The sequence below is a fragment of the Somniosus microcephalus genome, chromosome 12 (assembly GCF_052327205.1).
Source record: "Somniosus microcephalus isolate GS21.2 chromosome 12, FLI_Smic_1.0, whole genome shotgun sequence".
NCBI lineage: Eukaryota > Metazoa > Chordata > Chondrichthyes > Squaliformes > Somniosidae > Somniosus > Somniosus microcephalus.
Window position 1 is genome coordinate 160354296 of NC_140998.1, and position 27850 is coordinate 160382145.

Here is a 27850-nt window from a genome sequence, read left to right on the forward strand (position 1 = left end):
TCTCCTGCCGCTCAGCCAATTTTCAAACCAGGTCAATAATTTGCCTTCAATTCCCTGGGCTTCTACCTTAGATAACAGTCTCCTATGTGGGACTTTATCAGATGCCTTATGGAAGTCCATATAAATAACATCCATAGAAATTCCCCTGTCCACTACTTTAGCTACCTCTTCAAAAAATTCACTCAGGTTTGTCAGGCATGACCTACCTTTCACAAATCCATGCTGGCTCTCTCTGATCAACTGAAAATTTTCGAGGTGTTCAGTCACCCTATCCTTAATTATAGACTCTAGCAATTTTCCGACAACAGATGTTAGGCTAACTGGTCTATAATTCCCTGGTTTCCCTCTCTCTCCATCCTTAAAAAGCAGAGTCACATGTGCAATTTTCCAATCTAAAGGGATGGTTCCTGAATCGAGAGAACTTTGGAAGATTATAGTTAGGGCATCTGCAATGTGCTCATCTACTTCCTTTAAAACCCTGGGATGGAAACAATCTGGTCCTGGGGATTTATCACTCTTTAGTGCCATTATTTTCTTCATTACTATTATTTTACTTATGTTAATTTTATTGAGCCCTGTCCCTGAATCAATATTTATGATATTTATGTTTATATATAGAATAAGGGATACCTGGGACTGAGTTACAGGCTGGAATCTAATCGAGGGGTTCAAATGGTTTATATAAAGAATAGTGGATACCCGGGAGTGAGTTACAGGCTGGAATCTAATCGAAGGGTTCAGATGGTTTATATATAGAATAATGGAGACCTGGGAGTGAGTTACAGACTGGAATCTAATTGAGGGGTTCAGATGGTTTATATATAGAATAATGGATACCAGGGAGTGAGTTACAGACTGGAATCTAATTGCATAATTCAGATGGTTTTTGTAGAATGACTTAGTTGAGTGTTCAGATGCGATGGTAGAGTCTACATTCTCTGAATTGTAACATTTGTCAGAAGTGAGCTGGACTTCCTGCAAATGATCTGTCATTGAGTCTGCCCTATGGGGTTAATGAGTGTGCTGCCACCACTGCCAGTGAGCATGTTCACAAGTACATGAGGTTAATGCTGAGAGAGCGAATGGAACAGACTGGTTGTAAAGTAATGTTCTGTTTCTGCTTTCTGTGCTCACAGTAGCTGTCGATGACTGGAAATATGCTGCGCTGGACAGCGATGAAGAAAACGAAGAACTGCTGACCCAGCGAATTCTGAAACAGGTTTGATTTGAAGTATTTTAAGAGGTGATTTTTACCTGGTCTGTGTTTGGCACAGCAGAGGCGGACACTTTGTGATGAATGCAGGATAATGAGAAGGGAGCACCATGGAAAGTGGAACCTTTCTGCCCCTCTGGAACATTTTACCCTTTTTTAAATAATGTTTTCCTCCCTAATATAGTTAACTTCCCCACCCCGCACCCCACCACCACCCCCAGGGAAGTAGCAGATTCAATCCCAGAATAGGGAGCAATTTACTGGGATATTCTATCGGAAGCTAATTTATTTATGAAAAATCTTCCTTTGTAAATTTCCACAATGCATAAAAATTAGTGATGCATTACATCAAAAACCCAGGGATAGAAAATCAACTCTTATTTTTTGCCGACTGATGACTTGAGATGTTGGCTTTTTGGGTTGATTAGGGAGCTTGAATGGACCACAGTGAACTTTGCCTGTGTGCCTTCCCCAGTTGTAGCTCAGTCGTGGTAGCACACCCCGCTCTGGGTCAGAAGGTCATGGGTTCAAGCCCCACTCCAGAGACTTGAACACATAATCTAAATCAAAACTGAGAGAGTAGGCACTGTCCGAGGTGTTGTCTTTCAGATGAGATATTAAACCAAGGCCCTGTGGACATAAAAGATCCCATGGCACATTTGAAGAAGAGCAGGGGCGTTCTCCTGGAGTCCTGGCCAACATCTGTCCCTCAACCAACACCACCAAAAATAGATTGGCCCAGAAATTCGGGTCGGAGGCTTCCCGCGGGTGCAAGCCTCTGACCTGCACTTACCTAGCGCGCCGGCCGTTGTGCTGTGGGCCCGCATGGGATTCCGATCCTGGGCCTGCTCCAACTGCTGGCACGCAGTGCTTGCGTATCCCAGGGGCGCAGTTAGTTCGATGCGTCCCCTGGGATCACGTGGGCCATGGAGAGCCAATGGTAGCAGGGAATGCCCATTCATAAAATTGACAGGAAGAGTTGTCAAAACCATAAATACTATAAGCCCCAAAACATCACTAAAACTTCAAATAAATTTTTTTTTTAAATCACATTTTTAAAATAACTATAAATTATATAAAATAACTATTTTAAACAATTTAAATTTTTGAGAAAATTAATTACATTTTCTAACGGGGCTAAAATAAACTTACCTTTCTTTAAAGTATTTATAAAAATAATAAACCTGTGGGGAAAAAATGTTTTAATTTTAATTAATTCACCACTTGCCTTGTTAAAAGCAGGCCTTGCACCTGCTTTTTATATGTGTAACTCCTGGAGACTTACCCTCCCGGAAAAACCTGGAAAAAAAACGTAAGGTCAATGCACACGCGCAGCCTCTCCGGCGCACGCATTCCACCTCTGAACCCCTTCTTTCAAGGGAATGGAAGTTCCGGTTTCCCGCGCATGCGCAGTGCATGCACGAAACCGGCACTTCCATTGGGCCTACGGGTGAGTACCCCTTGCGTACTCACCCGTGGAGACCCGAATTTCTGGGATTATCTGGTCATTTATTTCATTACTCTTTGTGGGATTTTGCTGTGTGCCGTGATCTCTATATTACAACAGTGATTACATTTCAACAGTACGTCACTGTCTGTGAAGTGTTTCCGGATGTCTTGAGGTGGTGCTAGTGAAAGCTGCTATATAAATGTGAGTTATAGAGTAATAACGGCACAGAAGGAGGCCATTTGGCCCATTGAATCCGTGCCAGCTCTCTGTAGAGCAATCCAGTCAGTCCCATTCCCCCGCTCTATCCCCGTAGCCCTGCAAGTTTATTTCCCTCAAGTGCCTATCCAGTCTCCCCTTGAAAACATTGAGTGTCTCTGCTTCCACCACTGCGTAAAAAAGTTTTTCCTCACATCCCCCTGTATTGCACAAAACCTTAAATCTGTGTCCCCTAGTCCTTGTACCATCAACTAGTGGGAACAGCCTTTCCCCGTCTAGCCTATCCAAACCCGTCATAATCTTGTACACCTCTATCAAATCACTCCTCAACCTCCTTTGCTCTAATGAAAACAAATTCAGCTTCTCCAACCTGTCCTTGTAGCTAAGATCCCCTATTCCCGGAACCATTCTGGTAAATCTCCTCTGCACCCTCTCAAGGGCCTTCACATCCTTCCTAAAGTGAGGTGACCAGAACTGGACACAATACTCCAGTTGTGGCCTAACCAGCGCTTTATAAAGGTTCAGCATAACTTCTCGACATTTGTACTCAATACCTCTAATTATGAAGCCCAAGATCCCATATGCTTTGCTAACCACTCTCTCAGTATGTCCTGACACCTTCAGAGACCTATGCACATTAACTCCCAGGTCCCTCTGTCCCTGCACACTCTTTAAAACTGTGCCATTAAGTGTATATTGCCGCTCCCGGTTCCTTCTGCCAAAAAGAGGAGGGGGTGTCGCAATATTAATCAAGGAGTCAGTTACTGCAGCAAGGAGGGGTGATATCTTAGCAGGTTCCTCTAATGAGGCCATATGGGTAGAACTTAAAAACAAAAAGGGGACAAGCACTTTGCTGGGAGTGTACTATCGGCCCCCAAACAGTCAGGGGGAGATAGAGGAACAGATATGTAGGCAAATCTCAGAGAAGTGTAGAAATAATAGGGTAATAATAGTAGGGGATTTCAACTTCCCCAATATTAACTGGGATAGTCAGAGTGTGAAAGGCTTAGAGGGTGCATCCAGGAGAGCTTTTTGAGGCAGCATGTAGAAAGCCCTACAAGAGAGGGGGCGGTACTGGACCTAATTCTAGGGAATGTAGCCGGGCAAGTGGTAGAAGTGTCAGTAGGAGAGCATTTTGGTGATAGTGACCATAATTCGGTGAGATTTAAGGTAGTCATGGAAAAGGACAAAGATGGACTGGAAATAAAGGTTCTAAATTGGGGGAAGGCTGATTTTAATATGATATAAGGCAGGATCTAGCCAAAGTGGACTGGGATCAGCTACTTGTAGGAAAATCTTCATCAGAGCAGTGGGAGTCATTCAGAAAGGAAACATGTTCCTGTAAAGGTCAAGGGTGGGACCAACAAGTCCAGGGAACCCTGGATGTCAAGGGATATACAAGAATTGATTAGGAAAAAAAGGGAGGCTTTTGGCAGATACAAAGGACTAAAACAGTGGAAGCCCTAGAGGAGTATAGAAAGTGCAGGGGGGTACTTAAAAAAAGAAATGAGGAGAATGAAGAGGGGGCATGAAAAATCACTGGTGGGCAAAATAAAGGAAAATCCCAAGGTGTTTTATAAGTATATTAAGGGCAAGAGGATAACCAGGGAAAGAGTAGGGTCCATTAGGGACCAAAGTGGCAATCTGTGTGTAGAGCCAGAAGATGTAGGTGAGGTTTTAAATGAATATTTTGCATCTGTGTTCACTATGGAGAAGGACGATGTAGGCATAGAAATCAGGCAGGGGGATTGTGATATACTTGAATAAATTAGTGTTGAGCGAGGAGGTACTAGCGGTTTTAGCGGGCTTAAAAGTGGATAAACCCCCAGGCCCTGACAAGATGTATCCCAGGCTGCTGTGTGAGGCAAGGGAGGAGATTGCAGGGCCTCTGACACAAATTTTCAGAACCCCTCTGGCCACAGGGGAGGTGCCAGAGGACTGGAGGACAGCTAACGTAGTACCATTATTCAAGAAGGGTAGTAGGGATAAACCAGGGAATTGCAGGCCAGTGAGCCTAACATCAGTGGTAGGGAAATTATTGGAAAAAATTATGAGGGACAGAATTAGTCTCCACTTGGAGAGGCGAGGATTAATCAAGGATAGTCAACATGGCTTTGTCGGGGGAGATCATGTCTAACCAGTTTGATTGAATTTTCGAGGGGGTGACTAGGTGTGTGGATGAGGGTAGTGCAGCTGATGTAGTCTACATGGACTTCAGTAAGGCTTTTGACAAAGTCCTGCATGGGAGACTGGTTAAGAAGGTAAGAGCCCTTGGGATCCAGGGCAGTTTAGCGCATTGGATCCAAAATTGGCTTAGTGGCAGGAGGCAAAGGGTGATAGTCGAAGGTTGTTTTTGTGACTGGAAGCCTGTGTCCAGTGGTGTACCGCAGGGATCGGTGCTGGGTCCCTTGCTGTTTGTAGTGTACATTAATGATTTAGATATGAATGTAGGAGGTATGATCAGTAAGTTCGCAGATGACACGAAAATTGGTGGTGGTAAATAGCGTGGAGGGAAGCCTCAGACTACAGGACGATATAGACGGGTTGGTCAGATGAGCAGAACAGTGGCAAAGGGAATTTAACCCTGAAAAGTGTGAGGTGATACATTTTGGGAGGACTAACAAGGCAAGGGAATACACAATGAATGGTAGGACCCTACGAAGGACAGAGGATCAGAGGGACCCTGGTGTGCATGTACATAGATCCCTGAAGGCAGCAGGACAGGTCGATAAGGTGGTCAAGAAGGCATATGGGATACTTGCCTTCATTAGCCGAGGCATAGAATATAAGAGCAGGGAGGTTATGATGGAGCTGTACAAAACGCTAGTTAGGCCACAGCTGGAATACTGTGTGCAGTTCTGGTCGCCACACTATAGGAAGGATGTGATTGCATTAGAGAGGGTGCAGAGGATATTCACCAGGATGCTACCTGGGCTGGAGCGTTTCAGCTATGAAGAGAGACTGGACAGGCTGGTTTTTTTTTCCTTAGAGCAGAGAAGGCTGAGGGGGACCTGATTGAGGTGTACAAAATTATGAGGGGCATAGATAGGGTAGATAGAAAGGAACTTTTCCCCTTAGTAGCGGGGTCAATAACCAGGGGACATAGTTTCAAGTTAAGGGGCAGGAATTTTAGAGGGGATTTGAGGAAAAACTTTTTCACCCAGAGGGTGGTTGGAATCTGGAACTCACTGCCTGAAAGGGTGGTAGAAGCAGGAACCCTCACAACATTCAAGAAGTATTTACATGAGCACTTGAAACGCCATAGCATACAAGGCTACGGGCCAAGTGCTGGAAAATGGGATTCGAATAGATAGGGCTTGATGGCCAGCGCAGACACGATGGTCCGAAGGGCCTCTTTCTGTGCTGTATAACTCTATGACCTCACACTTCTCTGTATTAAATTCCATCTGCCACTTGTCTGCCCATTCTGCTAGCCTTTCTATGTCCTGTTGCAGTCGATTGGTATCATCCTCACTGTTTGCCACACCCCTAAGTTTGGTGTCATCGGCAAATTTAGAAATTCTACTCTGTATTCCACTATCCAGGTCATTTAAATATATATATCAAAAAAAGCAGTGGTCCCAGCACTGACCCTTGGGGAACACCACTGTCTACCATCCACCAGTCTGAATAACAGCCATTTACCACAACTCGCTGTGTTCTGTCCTTAAGCCAATTCCTTATCCAAGCTGCCAGTGACCCACCTATTCCATGAGCCTCAAATTTGTTAACCAGCCTTCTATGTGGTACTTTGTCAAACGCCTTCCTAAAATCTATGTAGACAACTTCCATTGCATTCCCTTCAGCAATCCTCCCTGTTACATAATCAAAAAATTCAATTAGATTAGTCAAACATGATCTGCATTTTCCAAATCTCTGTTGGCTCTCCTTAATTAGCTTAAACCTCTCCAAGTGCTCATTAATTTTTCCTTGATCATTGTTTCTAAAACTTTACCCACCACTGATGTTAAATTGACCGGCCTGTAGTTACTAGGATTGTCCTCACACCCTTTCTTGAACAATGGTGTCACATTTGCCACTTTCCAATCTTCAGGCACCTCCCCCGCATCTAGGGAAGATTGGAAAATTATGGCAAGCCCTTCCGCTATCTCCTCCCCCAATTCCCTTAGCTACCTGGGATGCAAGCCATCTGGACCAGGTGACTTATCCACTCTAAGCATACCCAGCCTTTCTAGTACATCCTGTCTATCAATTTTCACCCCTTCCATTGCTTCTACCTTTTCCACTTCTACCAATATTTTGTCAGCATCCAACTCCTTAGTAAACACCGATACAAAGTACTCATTGAGTATTCTAGCCTTGCCCTGCGCCTCTAAGCATATATCCTTCTTTGTCCCTAATAGGCCCCAACCCACCTCTTACTACCCGTTTACTATTTACATGCTGGTAGAAGATTTTTGGATTCCCTTTTATGTTAACCGCCATTCTACTCTCATATTCTGTCTTTGCCAATCTTATTTTCATCTTCACTTCCCCTCTCAACTTATTGTATTTGGTCCGGTTCTCCCTTGAAGAATTCACCTGACATGCATCATATGCCCTCTTTTTTGTTTCATCATCTTCTCTATCTTCCTCATCATCCAAGGAGCCCTTGCTTTGGTTCCCTTACCCTTCCCTCTTGTTGGAATGTACCTAACCTGTACTTGGAACATCTCCTCCTTAAAGATCACCCATTGTTCCGTTACAGTTTTTCCTGTCAGTCTTTGGTTCCATTTTACCCTGGCTAGATCCTTTCACATCCCATTGAAGTTAGCCCTATTCCAGTTTAGAAGTTCCACTCTAGATTGTTCCATGCTCCTCTCCATTGCCAATCTAAATCTTATGATACGATGATCACTGGTACCCAAGTGTTCTCCCACAGACACTTGGTCGACCTGGCCCACCTCATTCCCCAGCATCAGATCCAGCAATGCCTCCTTCCTAGTTGGGCCAAGAATATACTGGTCAAGGAAATTCTCCTGAACACATTTCAGAAATTCCTCCCCCTCCTTTCCCTTTACCCTAGCATTATCCCAATCGATATTTGGGTAATTAAAGTCCCCCAATATCACCACTCTATAGCTCTTGCATATCTCTGTGATTTCCCTGCAGATTTGCTCCTCTACCTCCCTCTCACTATTTGGAGGCCTATAGAATATCCCCAATAGCGTGATTCAACCCTTTTGCTCCTCAACTCTAACCAAATGGATTCTGTCCTTGTCCCCTCAATAACATCTTCCCTTTCCAACACTACAACGTCTTCCTTAATCAACACTGCCACCCCACCTCCCTTTTTCCTTCCCTATCTTTTCTGAACAGCTTGCGGGAAAAATTAAGTCGCACCCTCTTTGGGGCGCTAACTTCGCCGAGGCGCTAACTTTAGAAAAAATCAGCACCCCTGCAGCCGATTTTCCCAGGTAGCGCCCTGAGAGACAGGAGGGGCGCTACTGGAATCGCCTGCGTCCCTCTTGGGGCACTGCGAGGCAATATCGCGCCGCGGTACTGCAGGCCTTCCTCCCCAGCTGGGCCACAAGGGATTGGGAGTGCCGGGCTCACGGAGAACAGCCGGCACCCCGTGGGAGGGGGGCTTCATGGGGGTCGGGAACGGCAACGGCGGCAGGTGCTGGCAGGCAGCCAGCAACAAAAATGGCCGCCCGCCACCTCCCCTTAAACTAGCGCCGTCCCAGCCACAGTTAGGCCCCCCTGACTCCGTCAGACATAGCTTCCGGTGGTAAGTCAGTGGGCGCTACCTAAGATCGCATCCGGAGCACGAGTGGGGCACTGCGATGATGTCATTGCCGGTGGCGCAGCGCCGCAGGGCACTAAAGGTTACCGCCACCGCTAACCTCCCGCTGAATTTCGCAGGAGGCATTGGCCGCGCCCGGACGCTAGTTGCTTTACGCCCCGTTAGCGCCCTCTTAGGGCACTAACTGGAGGCACAAAGCCACCGAATTGTTCCCCCCTTGGAGTCTTGAATATTAAGTGCCCAGTCCCCACCATTTTTAAGCCACGTTTCCGTTATTGCCACAATATTATATTGCCACACAGCTAATTGTGCTTGTAGCACACCAACCTTATTCACCACACTTTGTGTGTTTACTTACTTGCATACTAAACCCATTTTTGAATTTTTCGTAGTCTTTCTTAGTCTGCTCCTATCTAATATGGTACTACTTCAGCCTCTAGTACTACTTTGTTCTCTAGTACTATCTAACAGACTCACTCTTTTATGCACCTTTTTCCTCTTTTCTACTCCTATATGCTGGTGCCCATCCCCCTGCCAAGCTAGTTTAAACCCACCCCAACAGCACTAACAAGCCTCCAAAGTTCTTTTCTTAAAGTGGGTGGCACAGAAATGTACAGGTGCCAGGGTAGATTTTAAAATTCTCATCCGTGTTTTTAAATCCCTCTATCCTCCAGCACTACACCGCCCTCCCCCCCCGCCTGCCGAAGGTCTCTATGCTCCTCCAATTCTGGCACATCCTGATTTTCATTGCTCGGTCATTGGCAAGTTGTTGTTGTTTAGTTTCTATTTGAAGCTTTTGAACAGAAGCATTATACTGTAATTGGTTTAGGAATCTAATAAGCACTGTTACAACAGATACATTTGTTCACCAGTTGTTTCCTGTAAGCTGATGTCAGCTCCTGGTGAAACGCTGTTCTCCACATCCTGACTGCATTACTTATACCTCTAGGTTAATGAAGAAATTGCCCTGGATGAAGCAAGTGGCTACAACATCCCTGTCGAGCAACCTATACCAGCCCAGCCCACGCCTGCTGGGAGGAAGGTACTGTCTGTAATTGGAAATCGAAGTAAACGTACCTCTGTTACGAGGCATAAGCATGTGGGTGCTGCCAATTTTCACAGTGTTCATCTAGCACTGATTACATAAGAACATAAGAAATAGGAGCAGGAGTAGGCCAATCGGCCCCTCGAGCCTGCTCCACCATTCAATAAGATCATGGCTGATCTGATCCTAACCTCAAATCTTCTATCACTCTCCATCCCACCCGAACCCATGTGATCTCCCGGGAGAGGCAAAAAACCAGATAAAAGACCCAATGGCCAATTTGGGAGAAAAAATCTAGGAAATTCCTCTCCGACCCATCTAGGCGATCGAAACTCTTCCAGGAGATCACTCTGTCCCTATATTTTCTACAGTACTTACCTTCTGTAAAGGCGATCTCCACCCCAGCCAAGAGCAGGAATAAAATCATCTCCTGAAATCTAACACAGAATTAGAACACAAGAAGTAGGAGCAGAACCAGGCTACACGGCCCCTGGGCCCGCTCCACTACCCACAGGGCCATGACCATTCCGAACCTAGACTCATGTCCAATTTCCTGCCCGCTCCCCGTAACCCTTAATTCCCTTTACTTCTAGGAAACTATCTATTTCTGTTTTAAATTTATTTAATGATGTAGCTTCCACAGCTTTCTGGGGCAGCAAATTCCACAAACCTACCACCCTCTGAGTGAAGAAGTTTCTCCTCATCTCAGTTTTGAAAGAGCAGCCCTTTATTTTAAGATTATGCCCCCTAGTTCCAGTTTCACCCATCATTGGGAACATCCTCACCGCATCCACCCGATCAAGCCCCTTCACAATCTTATATGTTTCAATAAGATCGCCTCTCATTCTTCTGAACTCCAATGAGTGGAGTCCCAATCTACTCAACCTCTCCTCATATGACCACCCCCTTATCCCCGGGATTAACCGAGTGAACCTTCTTTGTACTGACTCGAGAGCAAGTATGTCTTTTCTTAAGTATGGACACCAAAACTGTATGCAGTATTCCAGGTGCGGTCTCACCAATACCTTGTATAACTGCAGCAATACCTCCCTGTTTTTATATTCTATCCCCCTAGCAATAAAAGCCAACATTCCATTGGCCTTCTTGATCACTTGCTGCACCTGCATACTGGCTTTTTGAGTTTCGTGCACCTGGACCCCCAGATCCCTTTGTACTACAGTACTTTCCAGTTTCTTGCCATTAAGATAATAACTTGCTCTATGATTTTTCCTGCCAAAGTGCATAACCTCACACTTTCCAGTATTGTATTCCATCTGCCAAATCTCTGCCCACTTACTTAGCCTGTCTATGTCACTTTGCAGGTTTTTTATGTCCTCCTCACTCACTACTTTCCCTCCCATCTTTGTATCATCTGCAAACTTTGATATGTTACACTCGGTCCCCTCCTCCAAATCGTTAATATAAATTGTAAAGAGTTAGGGACCCAGCACTGACCCCTGCGGAACACCACTAGTTACTGATTGCCAGTCTGAGAACGAACCATTTATCCCAACTCTCTGCTTTCTGTTAGAGAGCCAATTCCCCACCCACGCCAGAATATTACCCCCAATCCTGTGATTTTTTATCTTGAGCAATAATCTTTTGTGTGGCACCTTGTCAAATGCCTTTTGGAAGTCTAAATACACTACGTCCACTGGTTCTCCTTTATCCACCCTATATGTTACTTCCTCAAAGAACTCAAGCAAATTTGTCAAACATGACTTCCCCTTCATGAAACCATGCTGAGTTTGTCCTATTAAATTATGTTTATCCAAATGTCCCATTACTGTCTCCTTAATAATAGACTCTAACATTTTACCAACCACAGATGTTAGGCTAACAGGTCTATAGTTTCCAGCCTTCTGCCTACTACCCTTTTTAAATAAGGGTGTTACATTAGCAGTTTTCCAATCTGCCGGGACCTTTGCTGAGTCCAGGGAGTTTTGGAAAATTATTACCAATGCATCCACAATCCCCACCGCCACTTCCCTCAAGACCCTAGGATGTAAGCCATCAGGTCCAGGGGATTTATCCGGCTTAAATCCCATTATTTTACCAAGTACCACTTCCTTAGTGATTTTAATCGTATTTAGCTCCTCTCCCCCTAGAGCCCCCTGTTTGTCCAGGGTTGGGATATTCTTAGTGTCCTCTACCGTAAAGACTGATACAAAATATTTGTTCAGCGTTTTTGCCATCTCCATGTTTCCCACCATTAATTTCCCAGTCTCATCCTCTAAGGGACCAACATTTACTTTAGCCACCCTTTTTCTTTTTATATAACTATAGAAACTTTTGCTATCCGTTTTTATATTTTTTGCTAATTTACTTTCATAATCTATCTTCCCTTTCTTAATCAATCTTTTAGTTATTTTTTGCTGTCTTTTAAAGACTTCCCAATCTTCTATCCTCCCATTAGATTTGGCTACCTTATATGCCCTTGTTTTTAGTCGGATACTATCCTTAATTACTTTACTTAACCACGGATGGCTATCTTTTCTTTTACACCCTTTTTTCCTCAGTGGAATATATATTTTTTGGAAGTTGTAAAATAACTCCTTAAATGTACACCACTGATCATGTACCGTCTTACCCTTTAACCTATTTGCCCAGTCCACTCTAATCAATTCCGCGCTCATACCTTCATAGTCTCCTTTATTCAAGCTCAGCACGCTTGTTTGAGATCCAACCTTCTCACCCTCTACTTGAATATGGAATTCAACCATGTTATGGTCACTCATTCCAAGGGGATCCTTTACTCGGACATTTTTAATTAATCCTGTCTCATTACACAGGACCAAATCTAAGGTTGCTTGCCCCCTGGTCGGTTCAGTTACATACTGCTCAAGAAACCCATCCCTAATACACTCAATGAACTCATCCTCAAGGCTGCTCTGCCCAATTTGATTTGTCCAGTTAATGTGATAGGTAAAATCCCCCATAATTATAGCTGTTCCCTTATTACAAGCCTCAACTATTTCCTGATTAATACTCCGTCCAACAGAGTTGCAACTGTTCGGAGGCCTATAGACTACGCCCACTAGTGTTTTTTTTCCCCTTATTATTCCTTATCTCTACCCAAACTGTTTCACTATCCTGCTCCTTTGACCCAATATCATTTCTCTGTATTATAGTGATTCCTTCCTTTATTAACATAGCCACCCCACCTCCCCTCCCTTCCTGCCTGTCCTTCCTGATTGTTAAATAACCTGGTATGTTTAATTCCCAGTCATGGTCACCCTGCAGCCATGTTTCTGTAATGGCCACAAGATCATACCCATATGTAGTTATTTGTGCCATTAACTCATTCATTTTGTTACGAATGCTACGTGCATTCAGATAAAGAACTTTCAAATATGTTTTGTGACACTTAGTTCCTGTTTTTTCCCCTTTTACTACTTTACCTTGTACTCCATACCTTCTGTCCCTTCCTGACATGTTCTGTTTTTTAATTTCCCCACTGCTACCTAAGTCTATGACCTTCTCCGTTGTCATTTCTGTTATTTGCTCTCTAGAAACCTCCCCCCACTAATTAGTTTAAAGCCCTCTCTACAGCCCTAGTTATATGATTCGCCAGGACTCTAGTCCCAGCACTGGCCAAGTGGAGTCCGTCCGACGGAACAGCTCCCTCCTGTCCCAGTACTGGTGCCAGTGTCCCAAGAAGCAAAACCCATTTCTCCCACACCAGTCTTTGAGCCACGCATTTAACTCTTTAATTTTATTTATCCTAGCCAAATTCGCTCGTGGCTCAGGTAATAACCCAGAGATTATTACCCTTGAGGTTCTGTTTTTTAATTTGACCCCTAGCTGCTCATACTCCTTTAACAGAACCTTCTTCCTTGTCCTCTCTACGTCGTTTGTACCAACATGGACCACGACAACTGGATCCTCCCCCTCCCACTCCAAGTTTCTTTCCAGCCCAGAAGAGATGTCCTTAACCCTGGCACCGGGCAGGCAACACAGCCTTCGGGACTCCCGCTCTTGACTGCAGAGAACCCTGTCTATCCCCCTAATGATACTATCCCCTACCACTACAACATTTCTTTTTACTCCCTCCACTTGAATGGCCCCCTGTACCACGGTGCTGTGGCCAGGTTGCTCATCCTCCCTGCAGTCCCTGCTCTTGCCCTCACAGGGAGTAAGAACCTCAATCCTGCTTGACAAGAGCAAGGGCTGTGGCTCCTTCAACACTACACCCTGGATCCCTGTACCTTCCTCACTCGTAGTCACACCGTCCTGTCCCTGACCACGGACTACATCTGCATTAATTAATTTCATAGGTGTGACCACCTCCTGAAACATAGAGTCCCCTCCCTGATGTGTCGCAGTGTCTGAAGCTCGGTCTCAAGCTCTTTAACATGGAGCTTGAGTTCCTCTAGCAGCAAACACTTATCGCAAATATAATCACCGTGAGCCTCAATGGGGTCCACCAGCTCCCACATTTCGCAACAGTGACACATCACCTGTTCACCCATATCTGTGTAATTAATTAAATTTCTTATTATTAGTTATGAAGACCCTCTGCCCCGGTATAGATGATAATATTACACCACTATTTAATAGGACTTACCAACTTAAAGGTATAGAAGAGAAGGAAGAGAACCTACCAACCAGCTGATCACCAACCTCCCTCATGGAAGCTGTCTGGGGGACCTGTCCGGTTGCATTGTCTCACTGCTCCACGTCCGCAGTGTTGGATTAGCCTGAGAGAGGGAAGCAAAACAGAGCAACAAGCACCCCCTCACCTCCCACTTGCCCGAACTCTGCCACTTACCAAAGTCTGCTTAAACTCGATGCGATTGCACTCAGCCTGCAGCTCTAAGCCCGCCCCTTTTTATACCCGGATTCAACTCCACAACAGCTTAATTTACCCTATAAAAAAAAAAAAAAAAATTAAACTTACTTCAAATAATTCACTTTTTTACTCACTAAAATTCAGTAAATGCACTTAAAAGACTTTTTCTGCCACTTACCAAAGCCTGCTTAAACTCAATGCGATTGCACTCCAATCGCATCTGATTCAGTGCTCCAACTGCATCTGATACCCCAGCTGCCTTTTCAGATGAGTTTTAATCTAGCAACACTGACGTGAAGAAAACCTCTGACAGATAAAAATTGTCCTGAGTAAAATGAGATTAAGAGTAGTTTCCAGGCAGTTTCTAACAGACATGTGTCTGCTGCACAAAACTGCCTAGAATTTGTCATCAATTGGCCGTACCATTTCAGTCACAGAGATAGCTCAGCACATGAGAGTTTTTGGGAACAAGCCCATTCCCTTTTTCATAGATCAAACTGCTCAACCTGGCTTCTCAATGTATCTTTCAATCCCATCTTTCTCCAGCAGTGCATCCAATTGTTCATTAACCCACTTGTACTGTGCAATTTAATGACCTTTCCTGGTAACTTCCTCCGAACTGGTGAAAAAATTTAATCCGACATCCCTTCTTACTCTTAAGGTGACAGCACTTTCACCTCTGAGTCCGAAGGTTGCAGGTTCAAGCCCTACTTGAGAGACTTGAGCACATCATTTAGGTTGAGACTTCAGTGCAGTACTGAGGGAGTGCTAGACTGTCTGAGGTGCCGTCTTTCAGATGAGACGTTGAACTGAGACCTTTGTCTGCCCTCTCAGGTGGATGTAAATGGTCCCATTGGCACTATTCAAACTAGAGCAGGGGAGCTCCCCTGGTGTTGTGACCAATATTTATCACTCGACCAACATCACCAAAACGTCCATGAGCCATGAAAGACACTATGTAAATGCAAATCATTTCATTTTTCCTTTAACATTTTCACTTTTAATCTATGGTAGTTGAAGCTGGTATAGACACGGTGGCATAGTGGTTAGCACTGTTGCCTCACAGCACCAGGGACCCGGGTTCGAATCCGGCCTCGGGCGACTGTGTGGAGTTTGCACATTCTCCCCGTGTTTGCGTGGGTTTCCTCCGGGTGCTCCGGTTTCCTCCCACAGTCCAAAGATGTGCGGGTTAGGTTGATTGGCTATGATAAATTGACCCTTAGTGTTAGGGGGATTAAATATGTGGGGTTACGGGGATAGGGTGGGATATGTGTTGGTGTAGGGGTTACGGGGATCGGGTGGGATATGTGTCGGTGCAGGCTCGATGGGCCGAAATGGCCTCTATCTGCACTGTGGGGTTTCTGTGATTTCTGTGATAAAAATGACCAGTGTCACATTGTTGCAGTAGTGTGTGCTCTTCTGGGTTTGGAGTTACGGCACATTCGTGACGCACTGTAGAGAGAAGTTTACCCTAACTTATATTACATCAGACCTGGAATCTTTGCCAGCACTCTGCACCAAAAATGGAAACAATTTTCAGTTCCCTACTTTGATCGTGTAAATTCACCTGCATTCCATCCACAAATTTATCAGAGAAGTGTTCATCCTTGTACTGAGCTCTCTACAGTGGAAGTGGACTACCCACAGACCTGTAGCTATATCTACTGTCGCTGTCTCACGTAGTTTCCTTAATTATTTATTGTATGTAAACCGATCCAGTTGGCTATTGTGTCTGTCCCTTCCCTCGGTTTTACTAACTTTCTGTCAAAGGCCCCAATTCCTACAGTCTCTTGCTCCCGGGCTGCTTTATCTTGTAGCACAGAGAGATGGAACTTAGGTCTGTACCTGCAATATACACAGAGAGATGGGACAGGGTTCTGCTCCTATGATACTGACAGGAAGATAGGACAGGGGTTGTCACCCTGTGATACCTACAGAGCAATAGGACAGGGGTCATCACCTGTGATACCTGCAGAGAGATAGGACAGGGGTCATCACCTGTGATACCTACAGAGAGATAGGACAGGGGTCATCACCTGTGATACCTACAGAGAGATAGGACAGGGGTCATCACCCTGTGATACCTAGAGAAAGATAGGACAGGGGTCGTCACCTGTGATACCTGCAGAGAGATAGGACAGGGATCTACACCTGTGATACCTACAGAGAGATAGGACAGGGGTCGTCACCTGTAATACCTAGAGAGAGATAGGACAGGGATCTACACCTGTGATACCTACAGAGACAGGACAGGGGTCGTCACCTGTGATACCTGCAGAGGGATAGGACAGGGGTCATCACCTGTGATACCTACAGAGAGATAGGACAGGGGTCGTCACCTGTGATACCTACAGAGAGATAGGACAGGGATCATCACCTGTGATACCTAAAGAGAGATAGGACAGGGGTCGTCACCTGTGATACCTACAGAGAGATAGGACAGGGATCATCACCAGTGATACCTACAGAGAGATGGGACAGGGATCTACACCTGTGATACCTACAGAGAGATAGATGTAAGAAGTCACACAACACCAGGTTATAGTCCAACAGTTTTATTTGAAATCACAAGCTTTTGGAGCGCTGCTCCTTCGTCAGGTGAAGTGGAGAGATGCATAAAAACACAGCTTATATAGTCAGAGAATAATGCCAGATGATTACAGGTAATCTTTCTAACTGCCATTTATCACACCTCGGCAGAGAGATAATCACAGCAATCAAAGGTGTGAATGGTGTCCAAACAGGTGAGTCAGGAAAACATGACATCAAAGAACAATGAGGTGGGGTCACAAGGGGTCAAATGTTGCAGATGCTGGGGTCTGTATGAAAAACAAAAAACAGACAAAAAAACATTTTTTTCGCTGGAAATCACAGCAGGTCCGGCCGCATCCATGTAGAGAGAACAAGCCAACGACGATTCGAGTCTGGGTGACCCTACATCAGGTGGGGTGACATGAACCCAAGATCCCGTCCTCATGAGTGCGGAACTTGGCTATCAGTTTCTGCTCTACGATTTTGCTTTGTCGTGTGTCTCGAAGGCCGACTTGGAGAATGCTTACCCGAAGATCGGAGGCTGAATGTCCTTGACTGCTGAAGTGTTCCCCGACTGAGAGGGAACACTCCTGCCTGGCAATTGTTGCGCGGTGTCCGTTCATCCGTTGCCGCAGTGTCTGCATGGTCTCGCCGATGTACCATGCTCCGGGGCATCCTTTCCTGCAACGTATGAGGTAGACAACGTTGGCCGAGTCACATGAGTATGTACCATGTACCTGGTGGGTGGTGTCCTCACGTGTGATGATGGTATCTGTGTTGATGATCTGGCATGTCTTGCAGAGGTTGCTGTGGCAGGGTTATGTGGTGTCGTGGTCGCTGTTCTCCTGAAAGCTGGGTAATTTGCTGCGAACGATGGTCTGTTTGAGGTTAGGCGGCTGTTTGAAGGCGAGTAGTGGAGGCGTAGGGATGGCCTTAGCGAGGTGTTCGTCGTCATCGATGACATGTTGAAGGCTGCGAAGAACATGGCGTAGTTTCTCCGCTCCGGGGAAGTACTGGACGACGAAGGGTACTCTGTTGGTTGTGTCCCGTGTTTGTCTTCTGAGGAGGTCTATGCGATTTTTTGCTGTGGCCCGTCGGAACTGTCGATCGATGAGTCGAGTGTCATATCCCGTTCTTACGAGTGCCGAGACATCCATCCTACAGACTTCTTACAGAAACTCAGCACCCACGGACCAGTTGAACCAGGAACACTCCTCGCCACGATGGACGTCTCAGCACTCTACACCAGTATCCCCCACGATGACGGCATCGCTGCGACAGCCTCAGTACTCAATACAAACAACAGCCAATCTCCAGACGCCATCCTACAACTCATCCGCTTCATCCTTGACCACAATGTCTTCACCTTTGACAACCAGTTCTTTACCCAAACACACGGAACAGCCATGGGGACCACATTCGCACCCCAATATGCCAACATCTTCATGCACAAGTTCGAGCAAGACTTCTTCGCTGCACAGGACCTCCAACAAACGCTATACACCAGATACATCGACGACATTTTCTTCCTATGGACCCACGGCGAAGAATCACTGAAAAGACTACACGATAACATCAACAAGTTCCATCCCACCATCAAACTCACCATGGACTACTCCTCAGAATCGGTTTCATTCTTGGACACACGAATCTCCATCAAAGACGGACACCTCAGCACTTCACTCTACCACAAGCCCACGGACAACCTCAGGATGCTCCACTTCTCCAGCTTCCACCCTAACCACGTTAAAGAAGCCATCCCCTATGGACAAGCCCTGCGAATACACAGGATCTGCTCAGACGAGGAGGAACGCGATGGACACCTACAGACGCTGAAAGACGCCCTCGTAAGAACGGGATATGACGCTCGACTCGTCGATCGACAGTTCCGACGGGCCACAGCAAAAAATCGCATAGACCTCCTCAGAAGACAAACACGGGACACAACCAACAGAGTACCCTTCGTCGTCCAGTACTTCCCCGGAGCGGAGAAACTACGCCATGTTCTTCGCAGCCTTCAACATGTCATCGATGACGACGAACACCTTCCTAAGACCATCCCTACGCCTCCACTACTCGCCCTCAAACAGACCATCGTTCGCAGCAAATTACCCAGCTTTCAGGAGAAAAGCGACCACGACACCACACAACCCTGCCACAGCAACCTCTGCAAGACATGCCAGATCATCAACACAGATACCATCATCACACGTGAGGACACCACCCACCAGGTACATGGTACATACTCATGTGACTCGGCCAACGTTGTCTACCTCATACGTTGCAGGAAAGGATGCCCCGGAGCATGGTACATCGGCGAGACCATGCAGACACTGCGACAACGGATGAACGGACACCGCGCAACAATTGCCAGGCAGGAGTGTTCCCTCCCAGTCGGGGAACACTTCAGCAGTCAAGGACATTCAGCCTCCGATCTTCGGGTAAGCATTCTCCAAGGCGGCCTTCGAGACACACGACAACGCAAAATCGTAGAGCAGAAACTGATAGCCAAGTTCCGCACTCATGAGGACGGCCTCAACCGGGATCGTGGGTTCATGTCACGCTACATGTAACCCCACCTGACGTAGGGTCACCCAGACTCGAGTCGTCGTTGGCTTGTTCTCTCTACATGGATGCGGCCAGACCTGCTGTGATTTCCAGCAAAAAAAAATGTTTTTTTGTCTGTTTTTTGTTTTTCATACAGACCCCAGCATCTGCAACATTTGACCCCTTGTGACTCCACCTCATTGTTCTTTGATGTAATGTTTTCCTGACTCACCTGTTTGAACACCATTCACACCTTTGATTGCTGTGATTATCTCTCTGCCGAGGTGTGATAAATGGCAGTTAGAAAGATTACCTGTAATCATCTGGCATTATTCTCTGACTATATAAGCTGTGTTTTTATGCATCTCTCCACTTCACCTGACGAAGGAGCAGCGCTCCAAAAGCTTGTGATTTCAAATAAAACTGTTGGACTATAACCTGGTGTTGTGTGACTTCTTACATTTGTCCACCCCAGTCCAACACCGGCATCTCCACACCATGGCTACAGAGAGATAGGACAGGGGTCTACACCTGTGATACCTACAGAGAGATAGGACAGGGGTCTAGAAAGTTGACTTCTACCAGTCCAAGTTGTAAAGCAGTAATTATATGACTTTAATAGGCCCATCTTGAAATTCCAGTGGACAGACAAGTGACTATATATGCAACTCCCCAGACTAAAGGGAGAACTCAGCCTTTCAAACCTGAGACAAATAATAAGCAACTTCAAGAAATTTGGGTCCAGCGGTATAACCTGGATGTGAAACCCATGGCTGTATATGGAGGTTGAACCCATCCTAGTAACCCCATCCCGTAGAACCAACACACAAAACCAAATACTTTGGAATGGTGGGACAAGGAAAGGGCAAAGATGATCCAAAGCAGTCTGAAAACACTGCATAATTGTGCCAACAATAACCGTCTGGAGAAAGACCTGATCCTTGCTCACGGTCCAGTGTCCACCCTGCAATCTAGTGCAACAGCAACTTCCCTAAAGCACCTGCTACAACTTAATTTAGAACCTGCCACATGAAGGACATTGCCAAGTTAGATCAACTCGTCTGCAAGTGACAGGCCATGTTCTTCTATCATGAATGAGTTCCAACAGACTCCTTGTATCAATGTGTGATCTTCCAAATATTGTGTAAGCACAATGTACCACGACTCCATCATTTTATAAAACAATGTGGGGTGTGTCATTATCTTTCTAAGTAATATTTCTGTTGTGCCACTTGTCTGACTCGATGTTAAAATTCTCACCCTTGTTTTCAACTCCCTCCCATGGCCTTCCCCCTCCCTATCTCTATAACCTCCTCCAGCCCTAAAACCTTCCTAAGCTCCAGAATTCCCTCACAAACATCTCTGCCTTTCTACCTCTCTCCCCTCCTTTAAGATGCTCCTTAAAATCTAACTCTCAAGCTTTTGGTCACCTATCCTAATGTGGCTCAGTGTCAACTTTTGCTGGATAACACTTCTGTGAGGCTCCTTGGGATGTTTTACTACGTTAAAGGCGTTCTACAAATACAAGTTGTTGACTAAAAGTGAATTTATAACTTTGTGTCTGTCAGTTGCAGTTCCCACCCACTCTGCCGGTTGCTGAAGCCACAGACAGTGATGAGGAGCTGCCTTGGTGCTGTATCTGCAATAATGATGCTGTGCTCCGTTGCCGTGACTGTGATGGAGATCTCTACTGCCAGAGATGTTTTAGGTAAGAACAACCGATTACTGGCTGGGATGCGGTTCTAGGGTTGAAGGCATGTCAAAGGGATAAAAGAATCACTGCACTTTGTCATGCAGCAACATCCCAAAATGATATCTTTCATTCAAAATTGTTGTTACTATAATACTTTCAATAATTGTTTTGTGCTTTGACTTTTTTTGTAGCAATTTTCAGGCAACAGAAAAATCTCAAACCTTTTCCACACATTCACAGTTTTGCACTGTGTACGTCAATACCTGACACCAATGCACTTTGTGTGCTGACACAGCTGGGGGTGATGGGAGACTTAACATTATGTCCAGTCTCTGCAACAAAGCAAATAGAATCCTGAGCTATATTGGCAATTCAGTCAAGTCCATCACGCTGAAGCTGTATAGAGTTCTGGTCAGTTGGCACCTTCAGGATTGCATTCAGTTCCAGTCACCAAGGCACAATGAACCAGTAGTGATATACTGAAGGGCCACAAGCCGGAACACGTGATATTTTTGCCTTTATAACACAGTGGGCTAGAAATTCGTCTGCGCAGTACCTGCTATCCTGTTCCATTTGCAATCAACAGAACTGAATATCAGGAGCTGGGTATAACGGGCGCCCGATCCGAGACCGCCCGTTTTACGCCACTGCCCAGGACAAATTTCTAGGCCAGTTAATGCACTTAGAGAATTTAACAGCCAGGTAAGCCAGAATTTGTAACAGGCTTATGTTGCCAAGTTTGTTGTTGGTAACAGGTTGAGAGGAGGTCTGACATTCAGTTTTCAAATCCATGCAAACTTCATGATTGGTTCAGTTTGTATTTGACTGCTGGTTCCTTTTGAACTTGAGAGATGAGTTCTCAAAATCCAGCCAGTCCTAACTCTTTTCTGAGATAATATAAAGAGGTTTCTGTTCAAGTAGGCCTGTCGCAGTTGGAAAATTCTGAGAGAGGGACAGTTTTTTGGGATTTCAGAGAAGCCAAGTGGCTTTTTGGAAAATCTCAAGGGGGAGAAACACTTTGCACATAAAAACCTCTTGGAATGATTAGATTTGCTCATAGAGTTGTGAATGTTTATTATTTTGTCTATTCAAGGGAGTTTGGTAAGACAATTCTACTGTAGATATATTACTCTTGTATTTCTGTTAGATCATACACTAGTTCATAATTTAATAAATCTTCTTTTATATTTAAAATTTTAATTGTCCTGTTGTTCTGCTTTACTGCTTCCAAAACTTAGGGGGAGAAATTCGGTATCGCCCCGGTTGGGGTGCAATTTATCAGCCGGGCGCAAAGTTTAGCGCCTGGCGCTAATTATCGCCTCCGACTGCAAACTTGGCTTCTATCGCTCCTGGAGGTGAATTGAGCGCTAAATCAGGCGCTACACACCTTTCTTAAGGCGCTAATGCCGAGGAGCGAGACGCTACCTCAGAGCGTTGGTGAAGCTCATGTGATGTCAGTCAGCAATGGAACACAGACACACTGGCGCTGCCAGTTCTTAAAGGGGAGGGTCGATCTTGCTTTCCATCCACACCCTGCTCATTGCAGCCTTGAATCTCGGCCTGGAGAGACCTGTACATCAAATCTGCTGGAAAGAACAATGGAGAGGCCCAGGGAAAGAGCTCAGAGTGCAGTCCCCATAGTCTCTTCTAAATCGATGCAAGGAAGGTCAAATCAAAATGAACCTGCAAGGTGCTGCTCAGTACCCAAAACTCCTTCACATAGCGTTGAATCTCTCCAGAAGTGTCTCTCTCTCTCAGAATGCATGGTGCAAAAATGTCGCCGACAAAAAAAGGCAGGAAGCGGTCGCCTTTAAATAGCGCTCCCCCAGTCCCTTCCCGCCTACAAAATGCTCCCCTCAACCCGTCGTTGCTAGCAGCAGGCGGTAAGGCAGGGGGCGCCACTCAATATCCGGTCCGGGGCGTTGCACGCCCGACTGATGTCATGATCTGCGGGCGCAGGAGATCGTGGCGGTAGTGTTTAATGCCGCGGCAAAATGTCTGGTCAATTTCGCGAGCAGTGCAAACATCACTGCGCTCGGGCACTAGTTGCTTTGCACCCCATTAGTGCCCTCTTAGGGCGCTAACGGGAGGCGCAAAGCAACCGAATTTTTCCCCCTTAAGATCTTGTGGAGGTACTAAATAGTCCAGCACCTAAAAGCAATTACGAAATAAAATTTTCTGTTCACTTGCCTGCTGTGTTACCACAGTCTTAACTAGCTCTCAAGGCAAGGCTAAGTACACCCAAAGTTTGAAGAGTTGAGAGTTGTCAAAGTCTTTCATTTATATAGCACCCTTCACAACCTTAGGACATCTCAAAGCGCTTTACAGTCAATGAAGTACTTTTGAAGTGTAGTCACTGTTGTAATGTAGGAAACGCAGCAGCCAATTTGCGCACAGCAAGGTCCCACAAACAGCAACTTGATGATGACCAGATAATCTGTTTTAGTGATGCTGATTGAGGGATAAATATTGACCAGGACATTGGGGAGAACATCCCTGCTCTTCTTTAGAATAGTTCTGTGGGATCTTTTACGTCCACCTGAGAGGGCAGACAGGGTCTCGGTTTTTAACGTCTCGTCCTAAAGACTCCACCTCCGACAGTGCAGCACTCCCTCATTACTACACTGGAGTGTCAGCCTAGATTTCATAGAGTGATATAAGATACTTGAGTTTAAAAAGATGTAGAAACATAATAGTTGCAATTTCAATTTATTTGGACATTTAAATGCTGAGATAGGTCGAGATTTTCTCTCAGGACTGGACTGAACATTGCATTATGTTTAACAAACTCTGACATACTGATAAAACGCTGTAATGTGCAGTGCATCTCTGCTGCAAGGGAATATCATTTGAGATGATGGAATTAGTAAAAAAAAGAAATGGTAGATAGAATTCTGTTAGTGCGAAGTGATACATTTTGGTAGAAAAAAATAATTCTACTACGAATGGGAGAAGGTTGGATGATATCGAAGAGCAGATATATTTGGGGACTTAAGTTCACAAGACATTAAGAGCAGCATCTCAAATGGATATGGCCATGAAAAAAGCTAGTGGAATACTTGAATTTTATGGCAGCTATAGAATATAAAAGTCAAAATGTACTGGTGAATCTCTATAAAACCTTAGCAAGGCCGCAGTTGGAGGAGTACTGAGCAGTTTTGAGCTTCACACTCTGGAACAATGTTGAGGCAATTGCGAGGGTACAGTGCAGATTCAGTAGGATGAGGAAATACAAATACGCAGCAAGATCTGCAAATTGGGACTGTTTTCATCTGAACAGAGAGAGGAGATTACAGGTGATTTGATAGAGGTGGTTAAAATTATGAAGGGATGAAACAGAGCAAATAGAAACGGACTGTTTCCAGTGGTGAGGGGTATAGAACAAGAGGGCATAGATATCAGATTAAATGTAAGAGATTTAGGATATAGAGAGCAAACAAAAAAGCATTTATAAGGGTTATAAGGCTGCAGAATGCATTAGCAGAGTTGGTGATTGAAACAGGGACTATGTCAACATTCTAAAATTGGTTAGATAGGTGAAGGAGAGGGGGAATAAAATGATATGGGATTAGGACTACTGCGCATGTGGAGAATAAACGCCAGCACGGACTGGCTGGGCCAAATGGCCTGCTTCCATGTTAGAATTTCTATTTAGCTCTGCAACTTGCTCGTGGTATAGTTGCCCCACTGGAATTTAACTGTGTCCTATCCACACACTTTGAAGTAGAGAGTGTGCAAGTTCGAGTGGTTAGACTGCCAAGTCCATTGACACTGAGCTGGAAGGTATTTATTATGTTAATGTAAGGCATTCTGCTCCTTTTAAGCAATTTATTTGCATTCTTTCCTAGATCTTGCCTCTGAGCTTAACAGAAAAGGGAAACTTCTAAACAATTATCCTCTCGATTTATCTCCACAGGGAAGGACATGACAAATTTGAGAGAAAAGAACACAGAACGTCCAAGTACCGTCCGCCAAACAAGAAGAAATGAGATGCAGAGGTCTGTGGCCCCTGGAACCTGCCACAGTCAGACAATAAGGAGGTTTATCATCACTTCAGCATTTGCACATATTCCTTATTTAATTAGCACTGGGCATGAGCAAAGTGCAATAGGAGGATCCGCAATACTCCTCACTAATTGGCACACGCAAGCGATGCAAGACACACTGCTGTGCCAGCGTCTCAACGAGAAGCATCCAGAGTTGCCTTTTTGTTATTACAAGTGGTCTTGGATGTCTGCTGTGCTGTAGAAGTTCTTTTTGGATCTTGTTGTGCATAGCTTAGGGTGACCACTGCAGCACCTTGTATTTAGAAGTTTTGCACGTTAAAGGGTTAAATGAGGCTGCAGCTTACTATACTGGAAGCTAACTTTGAATTGTTTAACTTAGAAATAAAGGGGTTGCAAGCAGTGATTTAAACTAGAATTTTCTGCAATCAATTGTTGTATAACAGGGTGCTTGTGCTGTATTATAACTCAAGCTGTCTCAATGTGTGTACTCCACTGAAACAGAAAATTTAATGTATTGCCGAAGGAGGGAAAATCTTAACATTATACTGGTATTTTATTAATGGAAGTGAATCACATCTGTATTTTGGAATCTTTTTTAAAATCTCAGTCGCACCCTCACTGTGGCCCATCTGTTCTCAGCTTCTACCAACACCAACTTCACCGACTATCAGGAGATGGGCGAGAGTGAGACTGGGATGACCCTGCCTCTCAGTTTTCCTCCCCGTCCTGCCTGTGGGAATGTGTTTGGCTCCCGCTTGATGCCTCCCCACAGCGACAGCAGTCAAGGATCAGGAACTCGGCAAAGTGGCCGATCCAGACTTGATCACACCACTTAATCGAGCTGCCTGCCCCCTCTACTGAACTCCACTCCCTGAATATTGTGTGATCCTGGAGCTGCTCAGAGGTGCCAATGTTCTGGTTCCAAACACATCTCATGACTCTAAGGACTACTTGCACCAGGGTCCAGAGCAAGCAGACACAGCAAGTTAGTGGTCCACCGGAGATGACTTTGGCAAGCTCTCTGTTCGTTTCTAACAGTTCAGCCCAAGAAGCACCAGACGCGGAATGCTTCAACATGCATTTCAAATGCACAGTAGCTAGTTAACCTCCGTTATTAAGGTATGATTCAGACTGCAAAATTTCAGATGTTGGTGCCAATTGCTATACAGTTGCAGTAAAGGCATTTCTGTTTATTTTTGATTTTGAAATTAAAATGCATATCGGATATCATGCAAGCTGCGCTTTAACTTCCTGAATGTTGAATAAGGCTAATGCTCCCAAAGACTGAGTAGTTAAAGGTGACACCTGATTTTATACTGAACCAAATACACCGTGAAGGCCCAAAGTCTTCGCAACGTTAGCTAATCTTAACAAGGCCAGTGGTGGGGCAGGACATTCGGCCTCGAATGAGAGAAGAACATATCAGGAGTTCCTGTTCCTGACTAATATTTACTGACCCCACTGTAAATAAGGTGATTGTGCTGAATTATAACTTAAGATGTCTCAATGTGTATAATCCATTGTAACAGACAACTTAATGTATTAAAGGAGGGCAAATCTTAACAATATACTATTTTATTAATGGAAGTGAATCGCATCTGTAATTTTTTTTAAAACCTCAGTCGCGCCCTCACTGTGGCCGATCTGTTCTCGGCTTCTACCAACACCAACTTCACCACCGACTATCAGGAGCTGGGTGCGAGTGAGACTGGGATGACCCTGCCTCCCAGATTTCCTTCCCGTCCTGCCTGTGGGAATGTGTTTGGCTCCCACTTGCTGCCTCCCCACAGCGACAGCAGTCAAGGATCAGGCTCAGATATGCTGTCCCACGGTTGAACAACATGCTGACCCTGACCATCCAGGCTTGCTCAGGTTGGCCACTTGCCTGAAATCCCCAAGGGCTGCTTGTGCATTTGAAACCCAAACCCCAGCGTGAGGTAAAGGCTTTACAAAAAATTGTAGGTTTTTAAAAAAAAAGGAAAATAGCTGACTTGCTCTGCGGTAACCAGCTAGTGATTACATAGAATTACTTAGAATTTACAGCACAGAAACAGTTATTCAAGCCAAATGGTCTATGCCGGTGTTTGTGCTCCACATGAGCCTCCTCCCACCAATGTTCCCTTTAAAAAAAATTTGGTTGCATGGCCCCTTTAAGGGGCTGCACGGCCCATTCAAAACACTGCGCATACGCAGTTTTTCCCCTATTTAAAAGCCGGTGAGCCGGCTGCGCAGACAGGCCGCTTAAAGGGAATGTTGCCTCCCACCCTACTTCATATTACCCTATCAACATTTCCTTCTATTCCTTTCTCCCTCATGTCAAGCTTACCCTTAAATGCATCCATGGTATTCACCTAAACTACTCCATGTGGTAGTAAGCTTCACTTTCTAACCACTCTGAGTAATGATGTTTCTCCTGAATTCCTTATTGGTTAAAGGACATTATTGAACTACTGTAGTTGAGTTTTTACGACAGTTCGACAGCTGCATGGTCACTTACTCATACCAGCTTTTTATTTTCAGATATTTTAAACTGAATTTAGGTATCAATCAGCCACAGTAGGATTTGAACTGACCTCTGGATTATTGCAACAACAACTTGTATTTATATA

The 27850-nt window shown here is 45.1% G+C and overlaps 1 protein-coding gene across 4 annotated transcripts in view; it reads left to right on the top strand.

Moving 5' to 3' along the window:
• zfyve19 (zinc finger, FYVE domain containing 19) overlaps positions 1 to 26828 on the top strand; it is a 78757-nt gene extending 51929 nt beyond the window's left edge. For 2 of the 4 annotated variants that reach the window (XM_086003719.1, XM_086003722.1), the window contains exons 8-11: positions 1137 to 1219; positions 9575 to 9667; positions 21110 to 21249; positions 25151 to 26828. In XM_086003719.1, the coding sequence (XP_085859845.1) occupies positions 1137 to 1219; positions 9575 to 9667; positions 21110 to 21249; positions 25151 to 25223 (389 nt within the window). In that variant the 3' untranslated portion in view covers positions 25224 to 26828. The remainder of the gene's footprint in view (positions 1 to 1136; positions 1220 to 9574; positions 9668 to 21109; positions 21250 to 25150) is intronic. The other 2 variants (XM_086003721.1, XM_086003720.1) reach the window with 2 other exon arrangements.
• Positions 26829 to 27850: the final 1022 nt, after the last annotated feature.